Source organism: Schistocerca cancellata, chromosome 2 (assembly GCF_023864275.1).
Source record: "Schistocerca cancellata isolate TAMUIC-IGC-003103 chromosome 2, iqSchCanc2.1, whole genome shotgun sequence".
Taxonomy (NCBI): Eukaryota; Metazoa; Arthropoda; class Insecta; order Orthoptera; family Acrididae; genus Schistocerca; species Schistocerca cancellata.
The window spans coordinates 442273926-442288797 of NC_064627.1; the positions used below are offsets into that span (position 1 = coordinate 442273926).

Genomic DNA, 14872 nt, shown 5'->3' on the forward strand with positions numbered 1-14872 from the left:
TTTCCTAAATTAATAACAGATGTACCTGCTTATTGGTTACTGAAACTAAAGTATAAATCTGAAGAAAAATGCACTGAGCCCATCAATTTATTTGAAACAAAATGTTTTATTCCGCATTATTGGCAAATTCTGAATGCTGGTTATTTTCAAGTGCACATGTACATGGTCACACTGCTGCTCTTACTACCTGAACAACTTAACTCTGGAATGGCGACGTTCCTAAAATTCCAGAAAGGAGTCATTTTGGCCTCAAATAAAATATTTTTATATTTGACTTAAAGAAGTATTTTATTTTAGTGTATGTTAATCCCTACCTTTTTTGAGTTATTTAATACAGTATTTAAAGCACTACTTACTTATTTCACCCAAAGAAATATCTTAGCAATTTGTCACCGTTCATGCTAACAAGTTTCATAAACTGTAGACTTTCATATGTTAACTACTTGTCAAACCTTCTAGACATAATTTGTACATATGGTCCATATTTTACTCACGTGTGTTCTACACACGGCTTTGTTCCACTTTTCACTCAAGGTCACTGGAATCTGGTACACACACTTAACACAGTTGTTGTTGGTCCTTTTGCATTTGCAGAGACTGATTCGGCACTTCTTCCACTTTCTAGACGATTTTGTCCCGTACCCTGTTCTTTTGTCTGTCCTCCTTCCCGTTCTTTGGGTCCCTGTAGTTCATTCACTAGCTGAAGTATGAACTTCTTTCTGTCCATTTTCTTGTTTGTTACAATTTACTGCCACCATGTATAAGATGATGTACAGGACATACATCTCCTACATGCAACCTTAGTAGTACATTTAGGGGCCATTTGATCAACCACGTACAGTCTGTACTTTGTTGCAATGTAGAATGTAATGGTTTCAGGTTTCTTCTTTCCTTCTTTGCTCATTGCTACTTCAGTATGCAGTGCACTCAGAAGAATGACATTTTTATTCTTTTTTCCTTGGCATACAGTCATGGTGCAGTCTGTGTTGCCAGGCTGGCACAGGATTAGTGTATTTCAACATTTGGCTTCTTTACCTCATCATGGAATTCATGACAGATATTGTTCAACATACCAACTAATTAAGTTTAATTTCCTTTGAGCTCCTTAGCAAGTTGAAGAGATGTGAATAAGTTTCCTCCTCATTTTAGAAATGGTTCCAACAGACACAGAATAATGTACTCTCCATTTGGTTGCTACTCTTCATGTTGTTTCCTCTTTTGCAAGGAATGGGAAAGTGTTACATATATACTTTGTCACTATGTCAGAAGCAATTCAGAATTTGAGAGCAAATTTGTCAGGTTTGTTGGGCGTGAATTGAATAAACCTGCATCTTGTTTTGCTTGGTAACTGTTGTGTACATAGTTCCGCGTAGTCAGCACGTACACAACTTTCCCATTAGAGCGCGCCCTGCTAAGCACAACAGCGCAGGTGCAGCGCTCGTCCATCTCCGCACTACTAGATGGCGCTGTCATAGAGATGGACCAAATTCTGCTTCCGCCGATCCGCGTATTAATATGTAACGCAGCCAATGAGATTGCTGCTAATGTAGAACCTTTTCTCCTCGCGGATCACATTCACGTGGTGATATCTAAACGCTCGAGGTATTATAACAAGTGTACAGACCTCCGATCAGTCAGTCTGCATTAGTCTGTAGTCAAGTTTCAGTCTGTGCCTAATAAGATTATCATATTCCTGTACATAGCCATGAAGAGAAATGTATAGACACTTTGTCAAGTATCAGAGATATATGAGAACAAGATTAACGTACCAAGACCAAAGGAACTTCAGATTGTCAATTGTAAATAGCACCCAGAACCAAGTTAAGTTATTTTTATGCTTGTTATCACTTTAATAAACGTGTGTGAAAATTAATCAAGTTCTGTTTAAAGTTGGTCACCGTCAACCTGCTACTCTAAGCGTGCAAGTGGCACTTCTATCGTCTGACCAAACGGCGGAAGATAAACACGCCACAATAAGACCACGAGACATATTGCTGACACTCGCCTACTTCGTTAGAGTGACAAGTCAAATAATCTGATGGTGTGTGTACCGAAGGTCTTACAGTACGCACACCACAGTAACAATTGCTTGTCTATAGCTTATATTTTCTTCAGGGTGGTAAGAATGAATATTGTTTTCTATGAACTGTCCCCAAATTGCAGATACAGGAGTGAATTTTGTTGGCTGGCAGGCATTCAGCCTTGGCTGATTTTTTTTTTTTTTTTTTATCAAAATTGAAAAATCTGAGAAGTCCCTGAAATCTGTCTCTTGGCACAACACCCACAATGGAAGTGGACCTAAAAAGTGCGAATAAAATTATGTGCAAATGCACAATTTGTACAAATGACAACCTCAGTGTATATGACAGCTAACAATTTTTTCAGCTCCTGAAGCGACACAGTACAGTCTTTATTTTTTAGTACTCTTCAGGCATTTGTTTCTTTCTATTTCTTCATGACACATAGCACTGCTTCGTCAAAAAATAAGATGGAAAGCACTGATGAGAGAGTCGTCTACTTGTTGATAAGCCTCAGCCGACATACTTCCAGAAGATAAAAAACTGGCAATCTTCTGCTCAGGTCCATCCATGGAGACCATCTTTTTACAGGCATTCACATGGGCTTGCTTGATTGATGAGGAAAGGACTGATATAAATCAGCATCTGAACCCTCTTCTACAAATTCCTCATCATTCACAAGGTTTTTATCTTCACTCATCAATGATATAAAATCCTTATCTTTATCAGTTAAGTCTACTTTAGTTTCAACATTGGAATTCTCTAAGAGATGTAACATTCCCTCAAGAGGAAAATCGCACCGAGGAGACATGTTGAAAGACATCTTCCATGGATAAAGAATATCGTCTGAATGGCACAATATGAACTGTGGCAGATTGGAATGTGCATGTGGAAATGCACAACAATGACAGCAAAACTCTGCATGATTGCTGATTCATTTTTGTTTTATCTACTTATAGTCAGAAGAGAAATTATAGCAGTGTCAAACTGACATTTTTGTCATTCTAGGCTTCCTGAATGAAATATCCAAGAAAATATAAATATTTGGTAAATATTAATATATTATTGTAAAGAGAAAAAAAAAGGTACGTAAAGTCGTTTCATAACTAAAACAAATGAATATGAAATTGACGAAAGAAGGACGACGGGGGTAATTTTGAACCGTTCTGCCATTCTAGGCTTTTACGTAAATATTGTTTATAAATCATATTTAATGACTTTTCACCAATTACAATTTGGGAATAACAACAAAATGGTTGTTCTGTTTCTGTTTCACATAAAGACAGGTTTTCTATACTTCACTGCCTCGCTGTTAAGTGCCCCATATTTATCCTGTGGCCATGAGAAGATATCAACATTTTGTTCTCACTCCCTGTGATAGTTGTTTAAACACTGAGTCATTTTAAAATAAAATTAATAATGGTTGCATTATGATGCCATATGAATTGCAACTTTCTCTGGATACTTAGGGAGAAATTTTTTTCTTTGGAAAGAACCTGCATCAAAAATAAAAATTAATATTCATTTCAATGAACTGTGAACAGAATCAGGTGATCATCATGTAACATTTACACATCACATATGTTCCATATGTTCAACATTACAAGATCAGGCAAGATGTCACACACCAAAAAGATAAAAACAGGTAACAGTGCACACACATTTGCTCCAATTCACAATCTAATCTCTTTCTCACTCTCGGGGATACGTGGTTGTACTTTATTCTGAATCTGGGCATGTGTGTACAAAGTGTTACCTGCTATTGTACTTTTTACTACGGTTGGTTAGTTACTGCTTCACAGATTATTTATACAATTCTTTTATCAAAATGATGTGAAATGAGGCAGTTAAAAAATGTATTACCATCGATTTATGGTGGCTGTGACACCAAGTGTGTAAATGACAATTACTGAATATGAATCGCAGCTTTTAAATATTATTATTATTATTATTATTATTAATATTATTCTTTACTGTCTCAGACATTATGTCTGGTTAAAAACGGAAAGTGACACGGACCTTGATCAAGCGTGACTTCCTTTTAACTGTATGGTATATATTACATTGCATTTAGGAACTTTCGGGTAATTGAACATGTATCAATAATTACAGATTTCTGTAGTTGTATATATACGTTTGGATGTAGCTGTATTACGTTGATGTACTGGTGCATATTGTGTGGTATGACTCCTGTAGTTGATAGTATAATTGGTATGATGTCAACTATATCCTGATGCCACATGTCTTTGACTTCCTCAGCCAGTTGGATGTATTTTTCAATTTTTTCTCCTGTTATATTATTATTATTATTATTATTATTACTTCACACTGTTTGCATGCAGCATGTGTGTATCTTGATTGGTATATCTTTATAAATTTGTGACTAATTTTCTCCGCGAAATCCAGTTTTTTAAAGTTCAGTACAATAATTATTTTTTGAAGTTCTGAATTTTTTTTAAAGTAATTAATGATCATTATTTAAAAACCTGACACCACAATTTTTTAAGTACAACAAAAACCAGTCAGAAGTTGCAAATTTTATGACTAGTTTTAGGCCAAGACCTATTTTCAGATCATCATCATGTTGTTGTTGTTGTTGTTGTTGTGGTCTTCAGTCCTGGGACTGGTTTGATGCAGCTCTCCATGCTACTCTATCCTGTGCAAGCTTCTTCATCTCCCAGTACCTACTGCAACCTACATCCTTCTGAATCTGCTTAGTATATTCATCTCTTGGTCTCCCCCTACGATTTTTACCCTCCACGCTGCCCTCCAATACTAAATTGGTGATCCCTTGATGCCTCAGAACATGTCCTACCAACCGATCCCTTCTTCTGGTCAAGTTGTGCCACAAACTTCTCTTCTCCCCAATCCTATTCAATACTTCCTCATTAGTTATGTGATCTACCCATCTAATCTTCAGCATTCTTCTGTAGCACTACATTTTGAAAGCTTCTATTCTCTTCTTGTCCAAACTATTTACCGTCCATGTTTCACTTCCATACAAGGCTACACCCCATACAAATACTTTCAGAAATGACTTCCTGACACTTAAATCTATACTTGATGTTAACAAATTTCTCTTCTTCAGAAAAGCTTTCTTTGCCATTGCCAGTCTACATTTTATATCCTCTCTACTTCGACCATCATCAGTTATTTTGCTCCCCAAATAGCAAAATTCCTTTACTACTTTAAGTATCTCATTTCCTAATCTAATACCCTCAACATCACCCGACTTAATTCGACTACATTCCATTATCCTCGTTTTGCTTTTGTTGATGTTCATCTTATATCCTCCCTTCAAGACACCATCCATTCTATTCAACTGCTCTTCCAAGTCCTTTGCTGTCTCTGACAGAATTACAATGTCATCGGCGAACCTCAAAGTTTTTATTTCTTCTCCATGGATTTTAATACCTAGTCCGAATTTTTCTTTCGTTTCCTTTACTGCTTGCTCAATATACAGATTGAATAACATCGGGGAGAGGCTACAATCCTGTCTTACTCCCTTCCCAACCATTGCTTCCCTTTCATGTCCCTCAACTCTTATAACTGCCACCTGGTTTCTGTACAAATTGTAAATAGCCTTTCACTCCCTGTATTTTACCCCTGCCAGCTTTAGAATTTGAAAGAGAGTATTCCAGTCAACATTGTCAAAAGCTTTCTCTAAGTCTACAAATGCTAGAAACGTAGGTTTGCCTTTCCTTAATCTTTCTTCTAAGATAAGTCGTAAGGTCAGTATTGCCTCACGTGTTCCAACATTTCTACGGAATCCAAACTGATCTTCCCCGAGGTCGGCTTCTACTAGTTTTTCCATTCGTCTGTAAAGAATTCGTGTTAGTATTTTGCAGCTGTGGCTTATTAAACTGATTGTTCGGTAATTTTCACATCTGTCAACACCTGCTTTCTTTGGGATTGGAATAATTATATTCTTCTTGAAGTCTGAGGGTATTTCGCCTGTCTCATACATCTTGCTCACCAGATGGTAGAGTTTTGTCAGGACTGGCTCTCCCAAGGCCGTCAGTAGTTCCAATGGAATGTTGTCTACTCCGGGGGCCTTGTTTCGACTCAGGTCTTTCAGTGCTCTGTCAAACTCTTCACGCAGTATCGTATCTCCTATTTCATCTTCATCTACATCCTCTTCCATTTCCATAATATTGGCCTCAAGTACATCGCCCTTGTATAGACCCTATCATCATCATAACATAGATAAAATGGTATTTCGAATATGTGAAAACCATGTCAAAAATGTGCAACAAACAGTTACAGGCATACAGGTAATATTTTTTTTTAAGTTGTGCAAGATCAAGATGTGATACTTTCCCTCATTTGTACACCTGTGACAACTCTTTAAAGTTTCCTCTACTTTATCAATAATTGTCATGTAAATAATCTTTCTTCAGCCTAACAGAATATAGATCATCATTTCCGATTTTTGTTCTGATTACAATCAATTTCTTTCCTATGTCAAATCGTGCACTAAAAAAGAGGTTAGTATCATCTCAAAACTGTTTTAATAATCAGTGCACTTGAATGGATAAATGCTGAGCCAAGATCATCAAGTTGTAGCAATCGTTAACAAAGAAAGAATGGGTGAGGATTATGAACACATGAAAATTATAGGAAATATCTGCTACGTTCCATGAGCAAAGGACTTTTAACAGACAATAAGAGAAGGAAAACAGATTGTTCATTTTGGGCAAGTAAATGAAAATGTCAGAACTTTATTTGGTAGAGAGGATAGTAGGCAAGTAATTTCCACACAGGTATGACTTTAGCTTCCTTTACACCAAAGCAAACACAAGCAAATGTGCTACAGCGAATGAGCATTCTCTCTGGTGTAAATGCTTGGTGCATGGTGTTCAGTCCTGTGTGGGTCACATTTACAATTGTTCGCTTGTGATCCGCTGGGTGTCATTCCCCTTTACACTGAAGCAAACACATGTGAATGCACATTCACAAACAATGTGCAGAGGATTCACTTGCATATGCCATTATTGACTTGTACCAGCGAATAAGCATTTACACTCTAGCAAATGGAAGAGAAAGCGTAAAATGTGTTTCATTTTTTGGCTCTAAAATGTAGCTAAGCATTTATACTACAGCAAACAGAAGAGAAAGCATACACTGTGCTTCGTTTTTTGGCTCTAAAATGTACCTGTGGTAAAGTTGCTTAATCTATATTCAGTCAAGAGTGATTGAGAAAAGAAACACAACTTGATCTTTCTGTATAGCAAGCATGCTGCTGATAATGAAAGCAAAACAGCCATACAGAAAAATGTGGGTATCTGAATTTTTACGCAGGTGTGAAAGAAATGGTGGTTTGGCTCTGATTCATGATTTGCAGCTGCAACCATTGCTTGCTTTATTCCAAAACTTAATCTGTACATCGAGCATTTTTGCCTTCTCCTAGCTGCAATTGAACCGAAGATTTCCAAGCAAGACACAAATTATCAATGATCCATATCAGTGAGAGAGAATCTACCACTAACACTGTGACTCTTAGCAACAGGTGACAGTTACATTAGCCTCAAATATCTATTTTGTATATCAACAACATCCATTTCCCAAATAAATCCCTAAATATTTACTGCCATATGTGAAACACTTGGGGATTTTACAAAGGTGAATGTGAGGAAGGTACAGACATTAAGAATGAGTAATCATAATTTCCTGGTGCCTTTGTCCCACTTCAATGTGGGGTCAGCCTTGTTACTACTGTTTTGGCATTGTTAGTGTCAGAGGGTGGCCAGATGCCCTTCCTGTTGCCACCCCGTACCTCCCGGGACAGAATTTTATTCAACATCGAATAATCAAATACAATCCCTAGAAATAATACAGTTTCAGGACATCATACACATTATTCTTCTGAATACGTCAGTTTATAAATACAAACTAAAGATTTGTTTGTATTAATAAATTTTACATTTTGATGGATTTTACATTTGGTAGTATACAATCACGATATTACAAATATTGTTTTTAATCAACATTATATTAGTTGTATGTTACTTAAAACTATGAGCTTGACATACTTATGAAGCACTTTTCATACAGATACAATACTCGTCTAGGGAATAAAAAGGGTTTTCAATAAGAATTCTTTTTAGCTGATCTTTTAATTTGTTAGTAGGAAGGGTTGTGAGACTTTTTGGTAGGGCATTGGCTAGCTTCAGCCCAGCATGAAGTGCATTTTTTTCATATAAAGCTGTTCTGTGACTATTTACATGGTATCTGAACTTTTGCCTTGTATCATACTGGTGAAGGTCACAGTTGAAATTTGGATTTATTGTTTTCACAAGCAATATAACTTTCAATATGTATACACCTATAATGGTAAGCACACCTAATTTTGAGAACAGATTCCGACATGATTCTCGAGGTTTGGCACCACAAATAATTCCGGTAACTTTTTTCTGTAGTATTAATAATGTACGTAGGTTGGTTTGAGTTGTTGCACCCCATATTTCTACAGCATAGTTTAGGTTTGATGAGAATAGCGCATGATAAGCAGTTTTTAGTACACACATGTCCTTACAATATTTGCTAATCATATTTATAGCAAACACATTCTTCGACAGCTTACATGCTAAGGAACCAATATGCATGTCCCATTTGAGGCTGTCCTGGATTGTAATTCCCAAGAACTTTGTCCATTTTTCCAAATTAGTGTACCTCAGCTGTCTGTGTCTAGTGTGATCCATGGAATAGTGTGAACATATTCAGATGTCTGCGAGTCGTGTAACTGGGGTAGGACATGGGGATCAGCCCAGTATTCACCTAGCAGTATGTGGAAAACCACCTAAAAACCACACCCAGGCTGGCCGGCACACTGACCCTCGTCAGTAATCCACTGGGCGGATTCAATCTGGGGCTGGCGCACCTACCCGAGCCCAAGAAGCAGCACATATTACAAATGAGTAATGTAATGCAAAAATATACGAAATACCAGCCACATATTTATGGGAGGGAAAACAATTTTCATTAATCTGCTCCTGTATTTGCACTTCATAAAATAGTACCCAAACTGTGACATTAAGACAGATACTTGGAATGTAAGTCACGAGAATGGTCAGGTCTTTCATGCATCTTCATTTTACATTAATCTACATTATCTGTTTATTTTAATGACATTTATTTCCATTTCTAGAAATTAAACAAAACAATTTAACCTGCTCTGTTGACACTGCCAGCACTACAGTAATTTATTGCCATGCATCATTTTATTTAATGAGCATTTTATTTGATGTTGATCTTAAGGATCCCACAAGCACCTGTGGAGTCTGTACTCTTCAATCAACAGAAGTATGCATTGGTCAAACCACACCATCACCTCAAAAAAATGCAACAAGACACACCAACAACTGTTTGCACATGAAACGCATATTTAGGAAAAGTAAGTACACTATGTCTATCATCGAAGCTAGCACCAAAGCGGAGATGGCATAAGCTTCCTTTCCTGGTTCATTCTACGGCCGACACCCAGCGAATCACAACAAAATAATTGGAAATGCAACCTGCGCACCACAGAACACCACGCACCAAGCATTTACCACCAGAGAGCATTCTAGTTTGCTGTTGCACATTTGCTTCAGGGTGAAAGGGGCTTTAACTACTACCCTTTCTACCTCCTTCAAGTTCTCATTTATTCAATTATTAAATGGGTACCAGCATTATCCTCCGCATTTTATCTGAGAGTCTCCCGTGATCTGGAGTGTAGAATAAATTTGCTTGAGATTTTCCCTACATCCATAACCCTTAAGATACTTATTTTTCCTTGTTTGGGGTGGGGGAGAGAAGATTTACATCACTTCGTTTTTTGACAATGCGTGTAATGAATGCCTTCGGAAGAGTAACAATTAACCCGTCTGTAAAAAAGGAATTATAGATTTGCTAATTTACTACATCTTTTTCACAAAGCCTTAAAGATGTGTTTATGCACAAATGTTCAACATTTAGTTCATATTATAAACTGTTCTGCATTATCTCATTCTAAATTGTTTCTCTTACTGATACATTGCGAGTTGGTTTCAGTAAATCTAATGGACATATGCTTACTCCTTGGGCCTACAGTTGTTGCTTATGTCTGTTGGGGATGAATTTAGTGACCCACTCCCCTTTTTGTGGGAAATAGACATACTATCTGCCTCATTGCAATGCCTAAAAATACTTAATGATACTTTCTATAGTTTCTACAGGATTTTTTAACAAAGGAAAAAGAGGAAAAAAATGAAAGAAAAATAGTCCGTTATATAGGTATAGTGCTTTCATTATAAAATGAGATCTAATTTTTTTAAAACAATATATGTTAAAAATGACTACTTGCTGATTAAAGAAACATCTGAAAAGTGTCAGTTTCAGGAAGGGGAGGAGGAGGGGCAGGAAGATAGAAGAGGAGAAAGGTAAATAGTTGTCACCATACATACACAAGATTACTATATCTACATAGTTGCAATTACACTTTTAATACTTACAAGGGCTGTTCCTTCAGATATTGAAGTCGAGAAAGATATTTTTCCTTGAACTTTTGTGCCCTATCCTTAGCTGTGTCACTATCAGGCTGGCTTTCAACAGCACGTAGTACAAATTTATCTATTGATTCTTCAAACATTGCAGCCAGTAGTTCCTGCACAACAATATAGTTCTTACATGATATTTTGATAATGAGAACCTAACCCAGCATTTTCAAACACTGGAAACTCCAGGTAGGAATATCAACAACGTAGAAAAAGACAATACCATAAAGAAGACACATCAAGTTGCAGACAGGCACAATTAAAAAACACTTACACAAAGCTTTCAGCTACATCCTGCATCAGTAAATGAAATGAGAGACACACACCATTCACACACACAAGCAAGTACACCTCATTAACACATGGACCGCCAAATCCATCATTAGGGGAAGGCATAGTACAGTACAGGTGGAGAGAGAGAGAGAGAGAGAGAGAGAGAGAGAGAGAGAGACAAACACTCTCCAGTGTAATGTTCAGGGACTACACTGCCAACAGGCACAGTGTCAGGAGGTTGTGGGGCAGGGAGGTGGGGAAAAAGGAGAAGAGCAGGGAAATATGGGCAGATGAGTTGGTAGAAAGCTGCAAATAAACAGGATTGGAGACGATTACTGGGGAGGAGATTATAGGACATAGGGGGTGGAAACTGTTGGGGTGGAGGGACAGTATGTTATAGTAGGATGAATGGGATAATTACAGGATTGGAGAATGTGTTGTAACGGTAACTCCCATCTGCACATCTCAGAAAAGCTGGTGGTGGAGGGAAGGAACGTGACAGCTCAGGTGAAGCAGCCACTGAAGTCAACTGTGTTATGTTCAGCTACATGCTGTGCCACAGGATGGTCTACTTTGCTCTCAGTAATCAAAGCCTCGGTGAAGGATTTGGTTCAGTTGTTGCCATCTGGGGGGGGGGGGGGGGGGGGCCTGGATAAATGAAGGGGGAACTCCTTTGTGGTTGGTTCTTGGGTGTAGTGGATTGATTGGAGGTATAAGGGGAAATAACCAAGGGAGATCTGTTTGTAGACTAGGTCTGGGGAGTAATGTGTATCTGTGACAGCCTTGGTGAGACCCCCAGCATACTGAGCAAGGTACACTGTACCTGGGTGGTCAGGTTATATGGGAGGGATATTTTGGGTGTGAAAGAGTGACAGCTGTCAAAATGCAGGTACTGTGATCTTGATGGTCAGTAGGCTTAAGGTGGACAGAGGTGCAGATAGAGCCTTCAGAGAGGTGGTCAACATCTAGGGGATGTGGCATGCTGGGTTGGGGAGAACCATGTGAAGCAGATGGAGGATACCATCGATGAACCTGAACTAGATTAGGGATTTAGCATTTTGGGAGGTTAGGGAAGGTTCCTCTAGATAGCCCATAAAAAGGTTGGCATAGGAGGGTGCCATGCGAGTGTCCACAGCTGTGCCCTCCAAATGAGAAGTAGTTGTGGGTTAGGATAAAGTTAGTAAGGTGTACGAGGAATGAGGTAGTGGGTTTGGAGTCTGAAGGACATTGGAAAAGGTAGTGTTCAATAGTGGTAAGGCCATGGCATGAGGAATGTTGGTGTACAGGGAGATGGGATCAACAGTGACTGGTAGTGTGTCGGTGAAGGAAGTGGTTACTTTCTTTGACGTGGGAAGTTAGATTATGGGCAATTGGTTGGATGTGTTGGTCAATGAGGGCTGAAATTCTTTCAGCAGGGGCACAATAACCAGCCACAATGGAGTTTCCAGGATTGTTGAGTTTGTGGATTTTGGGGAGCATGTGGAGGGTAGTTGTGCAGGGTGTCTTAAGGGTGAGAAGAAAATAGATTCAGGGGAGATGTTCTGGGGAGGGCCTAAGGCTTTAAGCAGGGATTGAAGGTTGTGTTGGACTTCTGGGATGGGATCACTCTGGCAGAGTTCATATGTGGAGGAGTCAGATATTTGGCAGACGCCTTCTGCCAGATAGTCACAGCGATTCATAACTACAATGGTGGAACCTTTGTCTCCAGGTAGAATGACTAGGTCAGGATTTGTTTTGATGCTGTGTATTCATGAAGTATGCCTTGCTTGTGTACGTCTCGGTTTCACTGATGAAGGCTGAGGCTGAAAGCTTTGTGTAAGTGTCTTGTAATTATGTCTGTCTGCAACTTGATATGTTTTCTTTACAGTAATTAGCAATCTGTCTTTTCCTACATTGTTTATAAACCTAACAGTTTAACACCAAAATCTTGTACACCGATAAAGAAAATCTAACAGCATTATAAACATTGCCAATAAAATAGAGCTAATGACAAATATCCAATGTCACATCCTTGATTATTTGGTATTTTTTGAGAGTGAACATTAATTTAACTTGCAGATGTGTTTGGCATTATAATTGTTGTCTTGTGTCCTGTACATTTTTATCAGACTGCTGTTTACCGTATGTCCATGAACAGGGTCAAAGCTCAGAGGCCAAAAATCTGATCAAAGTGAACCAAGGCTGAATCTGGAGTGTAAAGCACAACAACAATAACAAAAAGAAAGGTAGAACAGTAAAGAGCACAAAATATGAAAGAGGGCAAGCCAGATGACATATGACAAGCTTGGGTCATGTACGGATGTGGATTTAGTAGCTGGTGAGATGGCGAGTTCAATGGACCTACATGCGTCCGACCTACAGGTTGCATTCAACAAGGCGAGAGAAACCAGATTTTTTTTCCCCCCAATTCAAATAAGTCACATATGATTTTTTCACATGTGCCACCTCAGAAATTACTCATACTCACATCAAACAGAAAACTCAATGTGGCAAGAAAGTATTTAAGAAATAAAAGTGATCTGCATACAAAAACTGAGATCTGATTCTGCCTCAGTACTTCTGCAAGCAGGAAAATAAAGAAATAATTTATGAAACAATCAGCAGCAGTATCACACCTTGCTTCTGTATCCTTGGTCAAATCAACAGTGTCTGGTATGTAAGCTGCAGGGTCTGCCAGTAGTGGGCAATAGGTGACAGCTGACTCCCATCTGTCAATTTCAAGTTGATCAACTGCGACACCATGGGCAGATAATACTTGTGTTGGTACAGGGCTTCGGAGGCCAGAGCTCCCTGCATAGTTCTCCAGCCACGAGTATTTATCTGCATCTAAGAGTAGAAAATGAGACAAAAGTCATACAAGAAACAGCATCATGAGTAAAAATGTATAAATAGCTCAAATGTATAAAAAAAATTCCTTACAGCTGTACTGTTTTAATATTCTGTTCGTTTCACAGTGCTCTTGATTGTGCGGTCATAGTGCCCCATATTTCAGTATCTGCTAGAGATGCAGGGTGTAATCAACTGCTACAAAATATGTTTATTAAAGGCTTCTAGAAAAAATAAGTAAATATATATTGCAGATGTTCATAGCTCCATGCATCTCTAACAAGTGCTACTCATACAAGCAAGAAAATCGAAATCACTATGAAATAAACAGAACAAGCAATACAGTTACAAGTAAAATTATTTATAAAATGAAATCATTAGCAGCAGAAATATCTTACCATGTACTCCTCCAATAATAGTGCGTACCAAGTTGTGAGCAGTGCTTTTTAAGTTCTGGATTACGGAGCGATAGTGCTATGTCCATGTACTGCTTAATGTGTACCTTATGGAAGCTTTCATTTAACCAAAAGATTGTGTAGCAATATCAGTTCAGAGCAAATTATTGTACTTTTACAACATTACTTTTTCTCAGTTCTTAATAATCTTTACCTTTAACAATATCTTTTTCCCCTCGGTTATAATAATATTTGTATTTCTCCCGAGATGCCATACGGTGCTGTTATGAACTGTTATCAATTACTGCTCTTGTCTCTATGAATTTTCTTTCTTTTGTTTAATTCATCACATGTAATTCCTATGTAATAAGTAGCCACTGAAAAACTAGTTGTATTTTGTGGCCAATTTTGAAGGCTTATTTTTCGAATTCTGTATGTTCTTTATTTTTGTTTTATTTCATTGTTTTTCAGTGTTGTTGTCAAAATAAAAATACCTTATCATTTACATTATATTTATTGGTATCACACATCGCACTTATTTATGTTGTAAAAAAAAAGAAACCTTTACTTTCAGTCTACTAAACATACTCAATTAAATGAAAAATAACTCTGTAAGTATATACCATTGAAGGTTTATCAGAAGAAAGTATTGTCATAACTACAAAGTTCTCTTTTGAGATCATATGCCGCTGACCCATCAACACTTAAGTACAGAGTAAAAACAGCTGCTTGGAATCTATTTTTGTACATGTAAGACAAACTGGCTTCAGCATGAAAGCAAATATTTGCCCTTCCACATTTCATGGGGGCATGGTAAGTTGCTTTCCCACTAAATTCTGAAGCAGTT

General features: G+C 37.9%; 1 protein-coding gene across 1 annotated transcript in view; it reads right to left on the reverse strand.

Moving 5' to 3' along the window:
• Positions 1-14872, reverse strand: part of LOC126161917 (4'-phosphopantetheine phosphatase) — a 177767-nt gene that overhangs the window by 78999 nt on the left and 83896 nt on the right. Inside the window, 3 exon segments of the mRNA XM_049918086.1 lie at positions 10490-10625; positions 10628-10641; positions 13420-13630. Coding sequence (XP_049774043.1) covers positions 10490-10625; positions 10628-10641; positions 13420-13630 — 361 coding nt within the window.